This window comes from Molothrus aeneus, chromosome 4 (assembly GCF_037042795.1).
Source record: "Molothrus aeneus isolate 106 chromosome 4, BPBGC_Maene_1.0, whole genome shotgun sequence".
NCBI lineage: Eukaryota > Metazoa > Chordata > Aves > Passeriformes > Icteridae > Molothrus > Molothrus aeneus.
In genome coordinates, this window is record NC_089649.1 from 29,561,833 (window position 1) to 29,581,486 (window position 19,654).

Genomic DNA, 19,654 nt, shown 5'->3' on the forward strand with positions numbered 1-19,654 from the left:
ATAACTATAAAATATGAATTTATTTTAGCAGCATAACTGCAGTTCATTATATAGTAGATGCTCCTGTTTTCAATAATTAATGCTTCCAGACTGCACACTTTTTTTTTTACTGTTTAAGGAATTGGATAACAGTGGTAGTCAAACTGTTCAATGTTTAAAATATCTTCATATTTCTAAATAAATAGGCAAATTTCTTCTTACTAAACCCTTATGGCATAATCCTGCTCAGCTTTACAAATTAGTGAGGACCTTTGCCAGTCAGTCCTGTAATAAAATTGGCCACCAGAAACCCATCAAGCCTCCATAAGGCCTGGTAGACTCAAAACACCACAGCTTCAAAGCAGTGAGCCAGTATCTTGCTACAGTTCCTGACGGTGCAGGGGTTGTGACTGACTGCAATCAGTGAACGAGACAAAACCCAACTCCTGAGTCACAATCACTGAAAGCTTCATAGAACTTCATTGCTCTTCGATTTTTACTTCAAACAGGAGAGTGTGTATCTTACTCATTGCCCTAAGGGATAACTGTTTTGAGGTGAAAAAAAGAATCCCCATTTATACACCACTTAAACCAGAGAGATCTTTTGCTCTACTGCTGATGAAACATTTTGGCGGCTCTGGGGAAAAAGTGGCATAAAAACATGAAGTACTGATTATTTTTTATGTAGTATTACCAAGAATTTAGATGACTCTGATGTCTATGTGTCCCCCGCGTACTGCATCACGGTAGCCAAATCACTGTATATGCTCCATTACTGACTCAACTTCCCATGAACTTCCTTCACCCATCTCAGTGGTGAGAGAAGGCCTTGCAAAGCAGATCTTTCATGCTATGGCACACTGAGATGGCTAACCATGCCAATCTGCTTCCTCTGCCCTGTGTGCCTTTAAGAAAACACAACCCAAACCCAACTAGATGACCCTCCTCTTCTTCAAAAATCATAACTTATCTAAAACTGCTTCATGTCTGAAGTGACTTTTACTACTCATTGCCATGACCAAGGCTGTAAGCACAAATCACTGCTACCTTTCCTTCAAACAAGCCTTGCTTTTCAAATAATCTGCAGTGATAAACATCAATTCAGTACATGAAACTTCCCATACTAATGACCTAGAGTAAGCCCTCCAGCTTGTTTATGCAGTAAGCTGTTATTAAGTTGACAGCTTTGACTAGCACCAAAGATTTAAATTACTGGCTTGAACTGACAAGCTGCCTGTCTGCTATGTTAGCAAACTGCTGGCCTTGAAAGCAAGCTGTGTAGTTCCTGCAGTAGCTATGGACAAAACACAACAGTGTCTATAAAGATTTCTTCAATATACTCTTCTTAATGGGAAGCATCCCTCCTAGTATTTGAAAAGAATCCTACAGAGCTATTACGAAAGGAAATGTAAATTGTTTGTATTAGAAACTCGTGAAAAACCTTAACAATGGCATCACAACACCAGCACCATTTCCCTTGTATCTCTGGTCTCCTGCTACAGCACCATGGTAACTGAGCACTAAAGGAATGAAAGAACAGTCCAACCAAGATCTGTTTCTGCTACTTGTCTATTCTTTACATCTAGACCACAAGTGGAAAGACTCCTTTTAAGAATTTATCTTTATTTCCAAGTTCAGTTTAGTCAAGACCTTGGTTTTAAATACAATATTCAATAGCTATTCAAAACTATACACAATACCTTTGATGGCACAAATTCCCACCAAAAGCAATTCTCTAACAGCTTTTTCTTTAACAAGAGGTTTAGTCCTTATATTAATATATTAAAGAAAGTTGGCACCCTTTTACATAAAGATATACATTTCTATATTTAGTAAATTACCATGTTTAAATTTTAAAGAGGGTAGGTAGGCAGCTTCTTGTTTTGCTAATGGGTATTGTATAGGATAATTGGGGGAAAAAGAAAAAATATCTAAATAACTCTCCTGAAAAAAGTTTATTTTTGCTAACTCTTACAAAAAAACCAATCATCTCTGCAATAACATTTGCACTCAGGAAGTCTATCTTAGAGAAGAAAATATTCCTTGTACTAAAAATGGCAAAATCAAAATAATTCCCCAGAAATTTGTGAAGTTTTTTATTCTAGGTCACACATTTTAATAAAGTAGATTTAATATTCACTGGCTATCTTAAGACCTTCAGTCCTACTTACAATCATGGAAAAAAATCAGCATTAATCACATTAACTACAGGACTGTTTATCTAAGAAATATTTAATTTTAGCTCCTTTTCATTCAAAATAATATCTGAAAGAAGGAAGTAGTACAATGTACTCAGCCAGCTCTCTGTAGACCAGACACCAATCTTTAGAAACCTCAACAGATATATCTAATCACATTTTCAAGTACTCCTATTTCATCTCACTCTGATTTTTATTTGCTTCTACTAATGGATATACCCAGTCTTACTATTCTAGCTGTGTTAAAAGCACCAAATTGCTGCAATATATGGTTCTTTGAAGTGCAATCATGAGTTAAACTTCAAAATAGAATACCCTTGTATGTACTTAGTCCCAGTGTAATTGAGGCTGTTCAGTCTGACTCTGTAGATGAGTACTTACTGCTCTGCAGCATTCTGCCTTGGCATCCTCCCACACACAGAGAAGGGACCAACTGGAGCTATGCATGTACAGAATGGAGATACAATAAATCAAGAGCTGACCGTTTCCCAAATTTATTTCAATGGGTTACAATCAGACTCCATCCCCCGAAGGACGCAGTAAAATTTAAAAAACAAGACAACTTAAGCCCTGTAATTTCTTAGGTGTTCAAAGAACCCACATTCCAAAACCCGAGGTCTCAAATTTCAGGGAAAATTTTAAAAACTTCAGTTTAGTCTCCTCTGCACTTATTCCAGCATCTACTTCACAGCATGTTTGCTGCCCCAGTATGAACATTATGTTCTTATCTCTAAGGAAAGGGGCAAGAAAGAAGGGGAAGGAGCACCAGACAGTTTAAATTGAGATCTTAGCATTATCAAAAGAGATTCCAGCCTAAGAGCCCAAAATGGCAACTCAGAAGCTGCAACAGCAAAAGCTATGAGGGGCATTAAACATACTTAATGCATTTTGCAAATTTACCTTTCCACAGTCTGGTACCAAACCCATAGAGTGCTATACAAAACATATTATTGCTAACCTTGTCTAGTGGCAAAGCTGGCCTGTGGTGATGCAGCACACAATGATTCCTGTCATATCTAAAAACTAGGCAGTTCTGCCATTAACAAGCACCCAGCTCCCAAACACACTACTTCAGGTGTACTCAACAGAGTAAGAGGGCACACTTGCTCAAAGCTGAAGAGCTTTTATCACAAGGCTTAGGATGGAGGAAGCATCTTCCAGTGTCAGTGATAACCAGAAAAATGCAGCAGCAGTAGAGAGAAATGCTGACCCCCGGGAGCAAGAAAAATGGAACATTACACCAGGTACAAAGATATTTCAATAATGACAGAATTGAAGGTTTCTCAGCCCAACAGGAGTTGCTAGAAGAAACACAGAAGGAAAAATCTATTCAGACCACTGTGTGGGCAAATTGCTCAATGGTCTCAACAGAATAAATTTGCTTTCTGGGAAGCAGCCTATCCAGATCATATCTTTGATCCCATCAGCAGCATCTAAAACCAAAATATTCTACCCTGCAGGACCAGTTCCAAGCAGGAGAACCCACAGAGAAGACAGGACAATGCAATGGTGATACAGTTGTTCATGAAACTCATAACCAAAAGCTGTGCTTATGTGGTGCTCTCATAAAGAAGTCCAGGACCTCTCTAACATCCAAGCTCTCCTTGCTGACATTAGTCTTCTGCATCTGCCACATGGCATTTTTTGACCTGTCATAAGGATGCTCCCTCTCTAATGCCAGCTGGAATTTAAGTCACTGCTAATGCTATGTGATCCAGGGCACATTTCATGCAGGAAGATCCAGTGATAACATCTCACTGCTGCTGCAGGTAGGAGACATTGCCCAGTGCAATGGGTAAAACTTAAGTTATAAGTTACGATCAAACCCAAAGGCAACAAGATGTTTAAGGAGAACCATCTCAGACCTTTCTTCCTACACTGAGTTCCAAAAAAAAAAAAGGCTTTTGAATGTGAATATCATCTGCCTTCTTCAACACAACATAGATTGTTTAATTTCTTAAATGAAGACACTCAGAGCATTTAGGACAAAATAGTCTGTAAACAAACTCCTACCCCGTTTTTCCTTGCAGATGTTCCTTTGCTCATAGGCTTGGTGAGAGCCAGCTCTGTGGTTTTCTGAGTTGTAACAAATTCTGACCTTTGAACCCCATTTACTGCCATTTAGTATTATTCCAAAGTCTTGGCTATCTGCCCTCTGCTCCTTGCAATTTTTGTGTGTCTGAGAGTCTGGATTTCCTCAGATGGAGACACCTGGAACCAAACTGTGAGAAACTAAATCAAATAAAAAACTTAAGGGTGCCAGAGCCCACACCAAACACACACTAAACTCTCAGCCCTTTGCCCTGACTCCCTCATTCCTTTTTCCCCAACAGCTATCTACCAAAACATGGTTATTTGTTCTCAGCCATCTTTCCCTGCAGGCTGACCCAGATCCCTTAAGTGAGCACAATATACAAATTAGGAGTAAACCAGAAGTGGTCTTTTACACATAGATAAAAGATTCTACTAATTTGGGAAAACAATAGGTGACATAATGCAACAAGTCTTGCAAAGAACTATTAACAAATTATTTGAGAGAAATTGTAAGAGAGCAAACAGAAATTATTTGCTTTTAACAAAATTGTTTTGCAATAGCAGAACCAACAGAGACTAATTTCCTTTAAATAATATCCCTAGTTTGTTTTACTTACGCAGTGACCCCAAAAATCTCTCTCCTGTGACTCCCTCATCTTCTCCTTATTTCATCAAACATCCCAAAATGAGTACAAAGTGTCACAAGTATCTGAAGAGCAGCAGCCCAAAAAAAGCTGAGATCAGTGGGGAGACTAAATTGATAACTTCTTCTTCATATGCTTGCTAATATAGTTGTAACAACCCTCTACAAGGGTTTTTGAAGTAAAAACCCTCTAAAATTTTTTGGAGTAAAATTTGGCTGAACTTGGCAGCAAAATTTCAAAACAAGCATTTCTTGAAAAATAGAAAACAATATCCTTCTGGCAAAATCTGCATATGTAACTAACAGAAATCACTTGCAGAAGTTTACATAATCCTCTCAAAATCAAATACAGTCATATTTAAGGTGGCAAGGTGATTGATAATCAGAGAGAACACAAAGAAATTAATTTTACCCCAGGAATTGATTACAGCCTAATTGTGCCAAGATAAGTTTCCAACAAAATACAAAAACCTGACAGTTATGCAACATTACTCACCAGACAGCTAACCATAAGATAACAAAGACCCAGTCTACAATTATCTGTCATTACTGTCAGACAATGCTTCCCTAAACACATTTTTTTTTAAACTCTTCAACGAGACAATTGCTAAGAAGAAGAATGAAGTAGCAAGAGGTCAGTTTGCAAAGTTAAAATGCTAAGATATTGGTAGAACCATGGAACTTTTGCTTAAGAGAGCACTGCTAAGATACACATATATACAACACACCACCTTGGATTTCCTCAGATGGAGACACCTGGAACCAAACTGTCTACATACTGTGAGAAAACTAAATCAAATAAAAAACTTAAGGATGTCAGAACACCTAAAGTGACTGATAACAGAGGTAATAGAAATTTGCAACAATAAATTCCCTCTCAGGTCCAACTTAAAGAAATTCCCACCCACTGAGAAAAGCTACTAGAAAAAGTTTATGTGCATTTCAGCAGCAATTTCCAAATGAATTCAGAAAGAGGCACACTGATACATCATGCAGTTGTGCTGTTCAGAAGTGTCCAAGATGGCAGAATAATTGCAGTAATAGGACTGTGTGAAAGAAAGAAACAAGATACTGTCAACTCCTCTCCCCCACTTAGAAGTAGAAAAAAACCTGTGTAAAACAAAAGGTAAAAGGGATTAAAAAGAAACAACAGAAAAGGAGGTAAGAGAAAATATAGGCAACATCATTGATGCACTGAAGGATCTACTGAAATAGGTGATAACAAGATGTTGTATCAACTCAATGCTATTCTAACAGGCAAGTTTGCATCAGCCACAGGGACCTGTTAAGGATGAACAGTAAAGCCAACACGAACAAACAGAGAGTTCAACACTTACTGAGGTGCTAAGGAGACAGCCTAACCTGAATTGTTAGCTTTGACAAAAAGATTAAAACACCCAGAATGAGGGTCAGAAATACTCCCAAATATATGAGACATAGCAGAAAGTGAGAGAAAATGTTACAAGAGACATCTCCAAAGCTTGAGAGAGGAGCAACAAATGTCACAAAATACTTCAATACACAAGAGCAGAGAGTCTCTAGAAAAAAATGCCCCAACTATGATATAAAGTTGAGCTAAGCAGCTGCAGTAATGGAGGAAATACAACATTTCTCAGACACCAGTGAAGGAGTTTGGTACCAGAGGTAACCCTGGGGCTGTGAATGATCCTATGGAGCACAAAGAAACAGAATGAGAAACAACCTGCACCATAACCCAGTCCTGAGTCACCTGAGGCCAGCATCTAATCATCTTTCAAAGGCTCCTTCTGACCAGTACAACAGCTTTGAACTGATTAATAGTTTGAAATTTGGTAGGCAGACTTTAATTCAGCAGGAACTTGGACATTTAAGGGTCTATGAACCACAAAAGCATCCTCAGAGAGCAATGGTTTAAAAGCCTAATTCACTCCTCTATTCTTTTTCTAAATTATTTGGTATTTTCTTTATAGAAGCTTTCTGGACTGCAAGCCCAGCAAGCTTGCAGTCCAGAAAGCAAGAAAAAGAGTGTGAGCAAGAAAAGACTCCCAAGCACTGACCAAGCATGTTACAAACCCAAATATTATCAGGAAAGAAAGGATTGCAACAGAAACGTACCATCAAATTCTATTAAAGTCCTCTTTTTTCTCCTAAGTATAATTACTACAGTTTTAGAGAAATAAGTGATGAGGAGTTTAAATGAACCTAGACATAGGTAAATGGCTTAAAACAAGCATGAACTCACTTTTTCCATCAGGCATTGCCACTAATTTATTTTTAGAGGAGAGCTCATGGATACAAAAACCTAGCCATCACGTAGTTTCAAAGAAAAGAAGAAGATGTATGTAATGGAAACTAAAAAAACATCCATACAAAGATCAGAAGATTGTTAATTCCCCATGAAAAGTGCACACAATTAGAACTGTAGTTACCAAAAGTCAAGCTAAGAAGCAGGTTTTTTTTCAAAACAAAGTAGTAGAAGAAGGGAGTAAATTCATATTGCATGCCAGCATGAATGTCAAAACAAAACTGAAATCACAAGTTGGTAAAGCAGCTGTTGCAATCATCAGATTTAACAGGCACAGGATACAAAAAAAAATCTAGTTTCAAGCTGTAAAGTATAAACTCTGGTCTCAAATGCTGTTTCTGTTCCAGTATGAATAGCTGACAGATCCACCAAAATCTCACACAAACCTCTCAAAGCCTTTGAAAGCAAACGCATCAGACAAATCCTGTATATTCTGATGAATTCTAGATGTTATTTAAGTCTGGTAATCCATCTCCCAAAACATCTGGGAAAACACTGGGTACCTGCCACTGCCAAGAACAGATGGAAACACCCTCTGTAATCCCAAACTGATTATTAGCCCTGTCACATGCCTGGGCAGCCCCTCACCAGCCCAGCACTGCAAGGCAACAGCCAGATCCAGGTGCTCCCAGACACTCTGCAGTGCTGCACTGGCAACTGCCAGCTTCAGATGAGCCCGGGCTTGGAGCTGAGGGTGCCAGAGCTCAGTGCCAGAAGGAACAAGGGCTGAGAGCTGCTCTAGCACTGCTCTCCTCCATGCAAAAGAGTGATCTGCTTGCCCCAAGTGTTTCTGAAAAGTCTGTTGTAAAAAAAAAAAGATAAAACAGATGCTGTTCACACTAAGAGGAGAATGAAATTCAAACACATGAGAAGATATTAAAAAAATTCAAAATATTTAGGACTGTAGGGCTAATATTAATTCAAATCTTATTAATTTAAACTTTGGATATGTAAATCCTAGATTATTTCTTTATATACTTACCTACAAAGGATTGCCTACAATAGGATCATGGTTTCACTTCAGTCATGCCAGAGACAAACCCAAAATGTGTGACAAAGACTAATCACTGACAAAAAGGTTTCAGTCTTTAGCTGCTAGATCTACTATCTTATTTCTGTGGCTGAGCTATAATTAACTTTTAGTCAGCCACCTCCATCACAAAAATAGATAATCATGGATTCTTTTTCTGTGAGCCCAGTTTTAGCTTTAAAAACCTTTCTAAAGCCTCTCAGAATTTTCAGAGCCTAAACCAGATTGGGAGGGCAATACCACTTTTATGGATCCTCAAAAGAATTTTAGTCCAGTTTGCAGGTGTAATGCACTACCTGCTACCATGTATAAAATAGGTCTTCTGAAGATACCAAGCCAAGATCATTGCCAAGTCCATTCCCAAGGTAAAAAACCCAGGCTTTTGCAAATTTCATTAAATGAAATGAAATTAAACGTATGAAGTCAAATGTAGTCCCAAACTGTCAGTGGACAAGGAATTGGCTGTGTGGTGGCACTAAAAGAGCTGTGGTCATCTGTTCAGTGTCCAAGTGGAGACCAGTGACAAGTGGTGTTAGGTGGTCTCAGCTGGGACCAGAGCTGTTCAATGCCTTTGTCAGTGACAGGGACAGGGGGATCGGGTGCATTCTCAGCAAGTTCACAGATGACAACAAGCTGTGTGGTGTGACCAACATGCTGCAGGGCGGGGATGCCATCCAGAGAGACCTGGGCAGGCTTGAGAAGTGGGCCTGTGCAAACCTCATGAAGTTCAACACAGTCAGGTGCAAAATCCTGCACCTGGATCAGGGCAATCCCAAGCACCAATACAGGCTGGGCAGAGAATGGACTGACAGCAGCCCCAGGGAAAAGGACTTGGGGGTGCTGGTTGAGGCAATGCTCAGCATGAGCCAGCAAAGCACACCTGTAGTGCAGAGAGCAAACCATGGCCTGGGCTACATCCAAAGCAGTGTGGGCAGCAGGGCAAGGGAGAGGATTCTGCGCCTCTACTCCACTCTTGTGAGTTCCCACCTGGAGTGCTGCATCCTGCTCTGGGACCCCCAACATAATAGGGACATGCACCTACTGGAGAGGGTCTGAGGAGGGCCATAAAGATGAGCACTGGGCTGGAACACCCCTCCTATGAAGACAGGCAGAGACAGTTGGGGTTGTTCAGCATTGAGAAAACTCCAGAGAGACCTTACAGCACTTTCAAGTACCTAAAAAGGGCCTGAGAGAGCCAGAAGGACATTTTACAAGGGCTTGTAATGACAGGACATGGTTTTAAATTCACACAGGGCAGGTTTAGATTAGATGTTACCAAGACATTCCTTACTCTGTGAGGGTGTTGAGGCACAGGCTGCCCAGAGAAGCTGTAGCTGCCCCATCCCTGGAAGTGCTCAAGGCCAGGCTGGATGGAGCTCTGAGGAGCCTGCTCTAGTGGAAGGAGTCTCTGCCCATGGGAGGGGGGCTGGAACCAGATGAGCTGTAGGGTGCCTGGCACTCAAACCATCCCATGATTCTATAATAATTTTTTCTGTCTCATGCCAAATAGGAGGGCACCTGCAAAGCTCCTCTTGCCTGTCTCAGAGGCACTTTATGAGAACAACACACTACCACTGTGATGACCCTCCCAAGGCCTAGTTGCAGCAGAAGGATAAAATAAGCTGTATTAACCTTACAGGAAGCAAATATAAAAAGGAAAGCAGGAGGAGGGCTAAACACATTCTTCTAGTTTCACCTCTCCTGTGTAGAGCACAGCAAAAGCTCATATCAACACTTACTGTGACCCAGAAATACACAGCAACCTGAAAAGCTCCCTTCAGCACCATCATTTCTGGTCCCACTGTGAAGGAGCAAATGCTAGGACAGTTCTCTATCACAGCCATCTCGTTGTCACACAGTAAATTTAAATCCTTGTGACACTGAAAACTGTCCCTATAGTTCTCAGGTTAAAACAACAGTCATTCTATTCTAGACTCAGAACAACTATTGTATAAAAACTTTGCTGTTTTTTTTTTTTTTTATTTTTCAACAAAATAGAGTCCAAATGAAAGGCCAAATATCTATCTTCCAAGTACTCTTATTAGTCAATAACCTAACATTTATTAAAATGGCTTTTGTTGGTTTGTTTTTATTCTACAAATACTCTGAATTTTCAAAAATGACCTTCCATCTTTCAAAATTTACCAAAATTCAATTCTGCTTCAGATACTATTGTCATGTACAAATTTACACAGAGAAAACAAGCCCATCTGATTCCAGAGCAAATGCAGGCCTCAGCAGCAGCAGGTACAATAGGAAAATAGAGCTATGACTCCTGATTGGATTTTGCATCACATTCTAACATGCAGGAACATGTATTCTGTAACATCCACTTTCAACTCTGTTTTCATCAGTACTATAGTAAGAAAAAATCTTTCCTCTCTCTGTATAGATAACAGCAGCTAATAGAACCTAATGTAGCATCAGTACTTTAAAATTAACCTAACTATTCTGGATTTTTTCTTCCCAGGTGCAGTTACTTTCTTTACCAAAGCCCACATGTACTGGGGTCTTCTTACAAAGGTCATACCAAGTCTCATTAATAAAGAAAAAAGACACACACACATATATTGAACCCTTAATAAACAGTAACATGGAGAAAAATTAACCTCCTCATAAATATTCATTTTTGTTCACTCAAGAACAGCTTTTCTACTTGACTGAAGATAAGCATTAGACAATCTAAGAGAATTTCTGTGCATTAACAGAAGGTTAAATAGCAGGTCCAAAACCAGAATCTTGAACTCTTTTGGATTTTTTGACTAACCTAGTCCTGCCCCCAAATGAAAGGAACTAATTTTCTGTCTTTAAGTCTAGCTAGACTCTTCTAAAACCAAATTATTACATAAGATTCCCATTATCTCCATATAGTCACATCTGAAACTCAGCTCTGAATTGCCACTGCAACCAGAGCAAAGACCCAATTTTATCAGCATCTAAACTTCACTTCCTTAGTTTTCAGTACCTTTGCAAATACAGAAATAAAAATAAAATAATAATAACATAATTTCTCCTTTTAAGGATCATGACATATATCAAGACCCTAGAAACCCAGCCACAAATTAGTTCTCAATTTTAGATTATCTGAGGCTGTTTTATGGTGATGAAAAACTTCAACTAGATTTAAAAATACATTTCTATAACTGAAATTCAAATCTGCACATTTAATGAATATAGTCAGTGAAATGTTTCTGCTTTAAATAATTAGACTCCATCTTAGTCTCTGCAGAGTTGTTGCATGTGGCAATGCTAAGTCTATTAAATATTTTTTTCACTGTATTGTAAGAGCTTATGTTATAATTTTTTAACTTTTATTTTTAAATTAAACTTGTTAGATACTCAGAGAATTCCACAGCAGTACTGTCATAGCCATCACAGTTATAATTAAGCTGTGAATTCAAACACTTACTAAGTTTTCACTAATAAACCTTATTGCTATGTGCTAGCTAGTTATTCTGACCTATTAATCCCCAATGTCTCACACACATTACTTTTTTTTTTAATAATTACTTTGCTCTGGAAATAGGAATGGTTGACACTTTCCTAAATTGGAGACTTTCTATTCAGGAAGCAAAGAAACTCCTCAGTGAGACATTCCAAATGGCAAATGACAGCTACATAAACAAACATATGGCAAAATAACATCAAATGGCCACTCAGAAATCTAAGATGTTCTTCTCTCACTGGGCTTTAGGCATCTCTCATATTTAAGGAATTTCCTGTGTGGCATACTAAGCAAACACACCCACTCTGGCCTCAAAGAAATACCACAACCCATTCACTATGCTGAAGAGACACTCCTGATTTTTCTCCTTTGAGGGGATATAAAGTATCTGAGGCAGTAACTAGGGAGTGAGGAAATGGAAAAGAAACAATTCTAGGCATCTCATGTTATGAAACAAACAGAAACCAGAAAAGTAAGGAAAAGTAGTCATATATATGACTTTAGTCAAATCCTGGAAAGAAAAAAATATTAGAAGCAAACACAAAGTTGTCGGACATTAATCCTGACATAAATGAAAATGCAGCTTAACTTACTGGTAAAGTTCCTGGTAAAGAGGCATCAAAGAAAGACACCAAGGAGTTGGGAGGTGCTGCAAACTGGACTTGGGAACCAGAGAAGAGTTTTGAGTTGGAGCTGATCTGTGCATGAATTTCCAGACCCACAACTGGTACCCACGGAGCAAGGCTGAAAAGGAAAGAGGAGAAGGGAGAAAAAATTTACATACAGATGACGTTAAAAACCGTGGAAACTTAGAAACAGAAGAATCAGGAACGCTTACTTTATGGAAAAAAATTAAACTGTAATTGTAAAAAAATTGTAAACAATGTTTCAAATACATCTACACTGTAACTACTAGAGAACGGAGGCTAGGGGGAATATATGGCAGTGTTCATTATATGCAAAAAAGAATATCATAAAAAATGTAATGGTTTAAAACTTTTAACTTTTCCTTACGTGAGAAATCTCAGAGAAATTAATGAGGCACACTTGCATGCTGGATGAACTCTAATTTGGTGCCTTGTGAAAATCCCCAAATCATCATAAATATGAATTACTTCTCAGGTAGTTTGATAAATCTCCAACAGACAGGTGGCATAATAAATTATGTATTCTCTGTCAGATAGACACTTGCATGCTGGGAAAGGTGGCTCTCCAGAGCAGCGTTAGTAGAATATTAGCATAAACATTAGTAATCTGGTAATAGAGAAATCATCATTTCAACTAGAGAGCTACTGTTCTCTGAATGTATTCTGCAGAATAAAGCTTCTCCATATAATCTAAAAAGTAATTGCAATTCTCACATCCATAACCTTTATATGGACAAGAGAAAAAGGTCACCTTTACAGTATGAATTGCTTGACAGTTTCTGTAAGTAATTATCTGGCCTTGTACAAATGAAGTGGCACGAATAATATTTCACTGATGAAATCACGTTTCTGTGGCAGAACACTTCAGCTGTATGAGTACCCAGACAGCTATAGGAGACAAGCAAGCTATGGGAAAACATCAGACAAATATATCAAGTACAGTGTTCCTTCCAGAGGTGAACATTCTACACTGCCAAGATTTTAGTTCTCCATCTGCCCTCCACCAGCTGAGGACATCCCTACAAACACCAAACTAGTGATGCAGATGCCACTTCTATTGATGCTTTAGGAAGAAGAATATTATCATGAAAGATTAAGGTCAGATGTTTAAAGGAGCTAATACATTTTCTTTCATTGAAATAGTATTATTCTTCAGTATTTTCAGCTGATCATACAAATGCTTCGAGGTTTGAGAAATAATGTGGGCTTTCTTTCACATTTTGGACACAAATTCATTCCATTGCTTCCTGTATTCTTCAGAAATGCCTTTCTGTCATATCATGGTATTAAAAATTACACCAGGTTTTGCCTAATCGGCATGTTGGCTTACACTCAGAGATAAAGGTACGTGCACCAGTCAGTCCCTCAATCCTACTAACAGCACTGGTGAGGCACCTACAGCTTCTTGCCGTGTTTGTTCACGGATTATGTTTATCTGTGTCTCTAAAGAATCAGCAGCACACTCCTGCCGCTGTCTGCACAACTTTTTGGAAGCGATCAGCTGTGCACACCCTCGTTGGGACACCAGAGAACAGGAGAACTTGTTCAGCCCGTGACTTTCAGCTGCAGCAGAAACAAAGTGCTCTGCTTCAGGCACACCGCCCGTATCTCACAATGCTCCTCTGGAAGGGAAAGCCTCTTTTGGGCTGGAGTAACCCTGGAAATCGCGCTCAGGAAAGCCGGAGCAGCGCTCGCTGTGGTTTCCCGGCACACGGAGCGCTCGGGCTGGCCGAGCTGCGGCTCTCCTGGCAGCCCGGCGCGCCGGAGGGTCACGGCCCCGCCCGCGGCAATCACCGACCGACCGCGCTTCGGGGAATGCGGGAGAAACGCGCGCTGCCTGCACCAATGCCTCACACCGCTCACACGCCCCAATTTACACCGGGCCCCGCCGCTGTCACCGCCGCTGCCGTGCCCAAGCCCGGAGCCCCGGACCGGGCTCCAGAGCACCACCAGCTCCACCGGCCCCTCTCCCCGCGCCGTCCCGGCAGCGTACCCGCTCTTCCCCGCCGGTACCGCCCCGCCTTTCGCGTTACAGGCGACAGCCCTCTGCCCGCGGGGGAAAGGGCTGGGCCCGGGCCCCGGCTGCCCCGCGCCGCGCTGCCGCGCCCGACGCCAGACCCCGCCGCACCCCCGCGCCGCCACGGCCACCAGGGCCGCCATTGCCCCGCCAGCGGCGGAGCGGCGCCCGCAGCGCCCCCTGGGAAACGCAGTCCGAGATGGCTGCGCGGAGCGCGGGTTGTGCGGACGGACTACAACTCCCGTCAGGCCGCTGGCCTGGCACCGCCCCGCCGGCGAGAGGTGGGCCCGCGGGTGCGCTGCTTATCCCGGGAATGCTGGAGCGAGCCGTGGCATCGCTGCTTGGCCGCTATTTAGAACGCGTTAGGGGGCTCAGATCCTTAAGGTGCATTGAATGTGGTTTTCTTCTGGGCTCATGCTTTTAGAAAACCCGCTGCCGTTTTGTCGGCGGCCGTGTGCAGGCCGTGGGCATCAAATGCTGCAGTGCCACGCGGTGAGCTCGGCAGCTGAACTTTCAGTAGGGCTGCAAGGTTCAGTCCCGGCTGGGCCTGGGTGTGCTCTGTGGGAATAAAGGGCCTTGTCCAGGGCATCTGCAAACATCTCTCATGTTTATGTAGCACAGATAACAGAAGTAATGGCATTGCATCCCAAACTGCAGGCGTGTGGAGCTTAAACGGGAATGAATGTGAGCTGTAGTTGCTTATGTCATCTGTGCACTGTGTCAGTGACTGCCACCAGAGGCTGGGCAGTCACACACTGAGTGTCAGTCACAGTCAGTGAGTGTCATCACACATTGTGAGTGCCAGTCACACACTCTAAGTGGCAGTCACACTCAGTGAGGGTCAGTCACACACTCTGAGTTTCAGTCACACACTGTGAGGGTCAGTCCCACTCAGTGAGTGCCAGTCACACACTGTGATGGTCAGCCACACACACACTCAGGCTGATCGCTTCCAGCAGAGGACAGTGGTGCACACAGGCACTTGGAAGTATCCTGGAACCTTTGCAACCTCTTGTCTTCCCAAGATCCAGTATGAGGTGCTGAATGGTTCTGAATCATGCAGAAGATAATTCGCCCAATCAAATAATTTAAGAAAATGTCTTATAAACAATGTTTCGTAGCAGTGATTTTCTGATATGTTTGTATTTTTAATAAATTACCTGGAAGTGCTGTATAAGAAGAATCAGTTGAGAGATCCTTTCATCAGACACTGATGTATAGTTACTTGTACCATATACCTTTTTAAAATTAATTTGTCACATTCCTTTTCTTGGGAAATATCTTCCCCTTGTACAACAAAGAGTGACCAAGGTAAAATTCCTTTCCAATTGACAAGAACTGACCAGAGGTCATCTTGTACATGTTGTGGAGATGGAAAGAACATTGGAGTTGCCTTTTTCCTTCTCTCCTGTAGGAAACTTCTTCACACATTAATATAATATATAATATAATTCCCTGTGTAGTAGTCTTTGAGCCAATGAAGAACTTTTGATAATTCTGATTTGAGGAAAATCCCATTTTCATTTAGACGTAGCAGAGGCCTATGCAATGTCTTGTGATGAAAAATGTTTTTCAGACTGAAGCTTTAGTATGTGGTTTTTACTTCTGCAACAAATTTATTCTCTGTACAATTGTCCTTCATGAGCTCTGGATGCAGTTATTTTCTGATACTGTGTAGGGATTGGCAGGTCACTTCAACCCAGCTGTCAGGCTAAGTTCTAAATATAGCTCCAAAGTGCTTCTACTGGGGTAAAAATTGTAAATTTCAGTTTATTTGACTTTCTTTTAAGTCTGTTCTCCTGATGTAATAGAAGATTTCATAAATAGACGCTAAGAAGTTAAAACCTAATGAATATTAAAGTCACGTTACTTAAAACCTTACTCTGCCTTGATTGCATGGATTTCTGCCCTTTCCACATATTATTTAGAAAGGAGTAGACAGCAAAAAAAGGTTGAAATCCATCACAAACAATTTTTCTGGAACTTTTAGCTGTATTAGATATTGTCTTACAGAGAGAGGAAGACTGGGAAGTGCCATTGTTTGCGATTTAAATTATCTCTGTGTTATTTTAATTCCGTTCACAGAAAAAAATCCCATTAGAACAACCTTTGCAGCCTTTTGCCAGTAACCAAGTAGGTAATAAATGAAAACCCACACATCCATATGCAGGAAGCTGGTCAATCACAGGGAATAATTGCCTTTCCCAGCAGCTTACTTTGAGGTGGGAAAGGCTACATATTTGTTCCTTACTGCAGTGTGTTTATAGATCATGCTGTGGTTTGGAATAGGAAAATAGCACTGCATAAAGATTGGTGCTATGATAGTTCAGCACTATGTAGACTCATATCTTAGAGAGGGTAGACCCAGGGGACAGTTTGCTCTGAGTCTCTTGTTACTGTAGGAATTTAACCAATGTCTGAGAGGAAATTGGAATTTTGCAGAGAGCAAAAACCCAACAGCATATCATTTAAGCCAAAAACAAGCAGTCTATCCCATTTATTTGAAAGAAGATCCTTCTGAATTTTAGTTTTTAGGGTCTGAGCTCTAAAATCTGTTTTCTTGCAAGTCATCCTTAGCACCCATACTTACTCCTTTTGGGGACTGTGAGGTCTCCTTTTGGTATGGCAGGGAATGGGATATTCAGACTGGGGTGTTTGTTAGATACTTCAGAGGCTGCCTGCAGTGTCTTATTTCGGCATGTGAAATAAGGAACAGACAGGAATCTCTGCTAGATTTTGAAGCAGAGGTTGTGACTTTTGGAAGAGTAGATCCATAGTCCATCAAAAATTCAGACACTGGCCTGCAGGGAAGAGTAACAAAGCAGATTGCTAAGTCTGTAAGCAAGCTATGGTAAGAGATGTTTTCAAACTTTTAGGCCCCAAGGATCACCTCTATGTCTTGAAAGCTTTTTTTTTTTTTTTCTCTGTGGGTATAAAGAGAGAAATTTTCTTTTTTCTTGCAACTTTGAACTAATAGTGACAATAAAGTGTTTCCGTCTGGAATATGGATTCAACTTGTCTATCTACCAGTAATGGGACATGGCAAATACAAAAATGTGTACTTGATCTTGAGGATTGGGAAAGGATATTTCTTTTGACCACAGGAAAGTATTTAGTGACCTAAGAGGGCTGCCTTGTATGATCTGCTGACCATGTGGGTATGCATACATGAAGTGAGAGATTGGGTAGTATGAATCTCAGCCTCATGATTTGAGGGTTGTTGTATCAAAGTGCCATCAATTTCCTAATTGGGACGTAGTGCCATTTTATTTAGCAAAATTCTTTTAACTCACAAGTTGAAAAATAAGGACCAGACATGGATAGCAAATAAAACACCAGGAGAAATATTAATGCACAAGCAATTTCTATGAACAGTAATGAAAACATGTAAATTGCATATAGGTCCTGGTGGAGAAGGTGAATTCACTATTCCTCAAGGCTGAGTAATTGAAGAGAACCTTGGATCAGCAATGTAATATCTGTGTATTACCACCTTTCTGTACTGGTTTCACCTGGTGTGCCTTGCCTGGGAGAGCTGCACTGAGCATTGGCTACACCTGTGTTTGAATCAGGTGCTGGCAATCCTGAAAGCTCTCACTTAGGGGCACACTACAGCCCTTTGTCTTGGAACCCTGAGCTGGAAGTGAAGTAGCTGCTGGGATTGTTTTAGTTGAAGTCTGTGCAAACCTCAGAGGTAGTGGTTGAGGAAGCCCAGTGCCACTAACCTTGTCTGAGGGTGAGTACTACCCTAATCTTATTCTTTAATAAATTAAATCCTTGTTTTTCTAGTGTGAAGTTCCATTATTATAGGCATGAGAGGATTTCCTAGCATACCGCTGCTGTCTTGGTATTGCATCTTGATTAAGTTGTTGGAATATCTACATTATGAGCCTGTGTTACCTTTAGTATGATTCCTAGTTGCCTAAGGATTTATTTCTTTTAGTTGAAAATCCATATGATTTACCTATAGGGTGATCACTCTATTAGATTTGGACCTGCTGTAATGCACAATGTTTTCTAAATGTTTGAGTTGTAATTTTGGAACTATGTCAGGTTTATACTTAGATACAGCTTAGTCTATCAGGAATATGTTATAGTGGTTTGTTTTTGTAGTATATTTTTCTAGCAATGGAAATGACATTTGGAAACAGCAGAAACTAGGCTAAATCATCTGTATTAAAGTCAAATAAACTTATTGTGAGGACTGTCTGTGATTATTATGCAGAAGGAAGTGATTGATAATATATCAGCTGATCTAAATTTTACTAGTATGTTCTCTCTAATTGTATTGGTATCTGCAAGAAAACCTTTAAAATGTCTTTCTAGCTTTTGGTTTTTTACTTTAGTCCATTTAGAACAAGGAAGAATGGAAGGAAAAGCATATAGAAGTGAGACTAATTTATTCTTGTATTTAATTTGCATTGCATTTTTATGTAATGTTCTTCTGCTTATAATTTTCAGCTGAAATTTTCAAAGAGCTGTTATATCTGAGGCCTGTTGCTTCCTAAATTAAGAGCCATAACTCTTGTTTTGCAGGCTGTCTATGTCTTTATATATATATAAAAGTCATGGATCTAAGATCGCAGCAGTGTACAGTTTCACATAACTGATGATCAAACAAGAACTTTCATATTCTCAGTTATAAGATTCCAGCTGACAGCCCAACCTAGGAAAAAATAGACACAAAGATCTATGCTAAATTTGTTAAAGAAGAAAAATTTTAGCTGAACAGTCAAATTGAGAATATGCATCAAAGTGTTTTCCCTGACTAGGAGATAGTATTAGGAATCAGCAATGCCTTCAATTATTATTGACTTCTCTGCCATGAATAAAGTTAAGGAATAGTTTGAAGGAGTTGTCAAGCAGCGTAATGCTGGGAGTAAGCCGGTTATAATAATATCATTAATTTAGTCTAAAATTAATTTTTTAATCAAAACCAGTCTAAAGATAGTCTGAAATGTTAAATTCTGTCAAGCTGCTGCTTAGAAGTGAGCAATTTCTTTAAAACATGAGATTACTAGTAGGTTGAAGCCAATCTGAAAAGGTGATATTTAAAAAAATTGTATTCCACAACTTAGTATGATGCTTCCAAGGGCTGCCTTTATTGTTCTTAATGCTAAGGATTGATTTTAATTGTCCAAAGCAATAAGGATGTGAACTAAAACTGTTGTCCAGATGGAACTTTGTGATTTATTACTTCACTAAAAGCACAGCAGAAATGTAGATGAAGGAAAATACTGCAGGTAAGTGTTCCAAAACATTGAATAAAGTTGCAGGTCCTGAAGTGAGACAGCCCTATCTTTTCCCTTTGCAGGAACACAGACTTCCATTTTACTTAATTTTTACTTATTTAGGATTCTTTTTACGTATTTAGGAT

General features: G+C 40.1%; 1 protein-coding gene across 1 annotated transcript in view; it reads right to left on the reverse strand.

The window, feature by feature from the left end:
* The window catches only part of GATB (glutamyl-tRNA amidotransferase subunit B), a 42,277-nt gene extending 27,857 nt beyond the window's left edge, over nt 1–14,420 (reverse strand). Inside the window, exons 1-2 of the mRNA XM_066549137.1 lie at nt 14,254–14,420; nt 12,207–12,357 (exon numbers count right to left, since the gene is read on the reverse strand). Coding sequence (XP_066405234.1) covers nt 12,207–12,357; nt 14,254–14,420 — 318 coding nt within the window. The remainder of the gene's footprint in view (nt 1–12,206; nt 12,358–14,253) is intronic.
* Between the last annotated feature and the right edge of the window lie 5,234 nt (nt 14,421–19,654).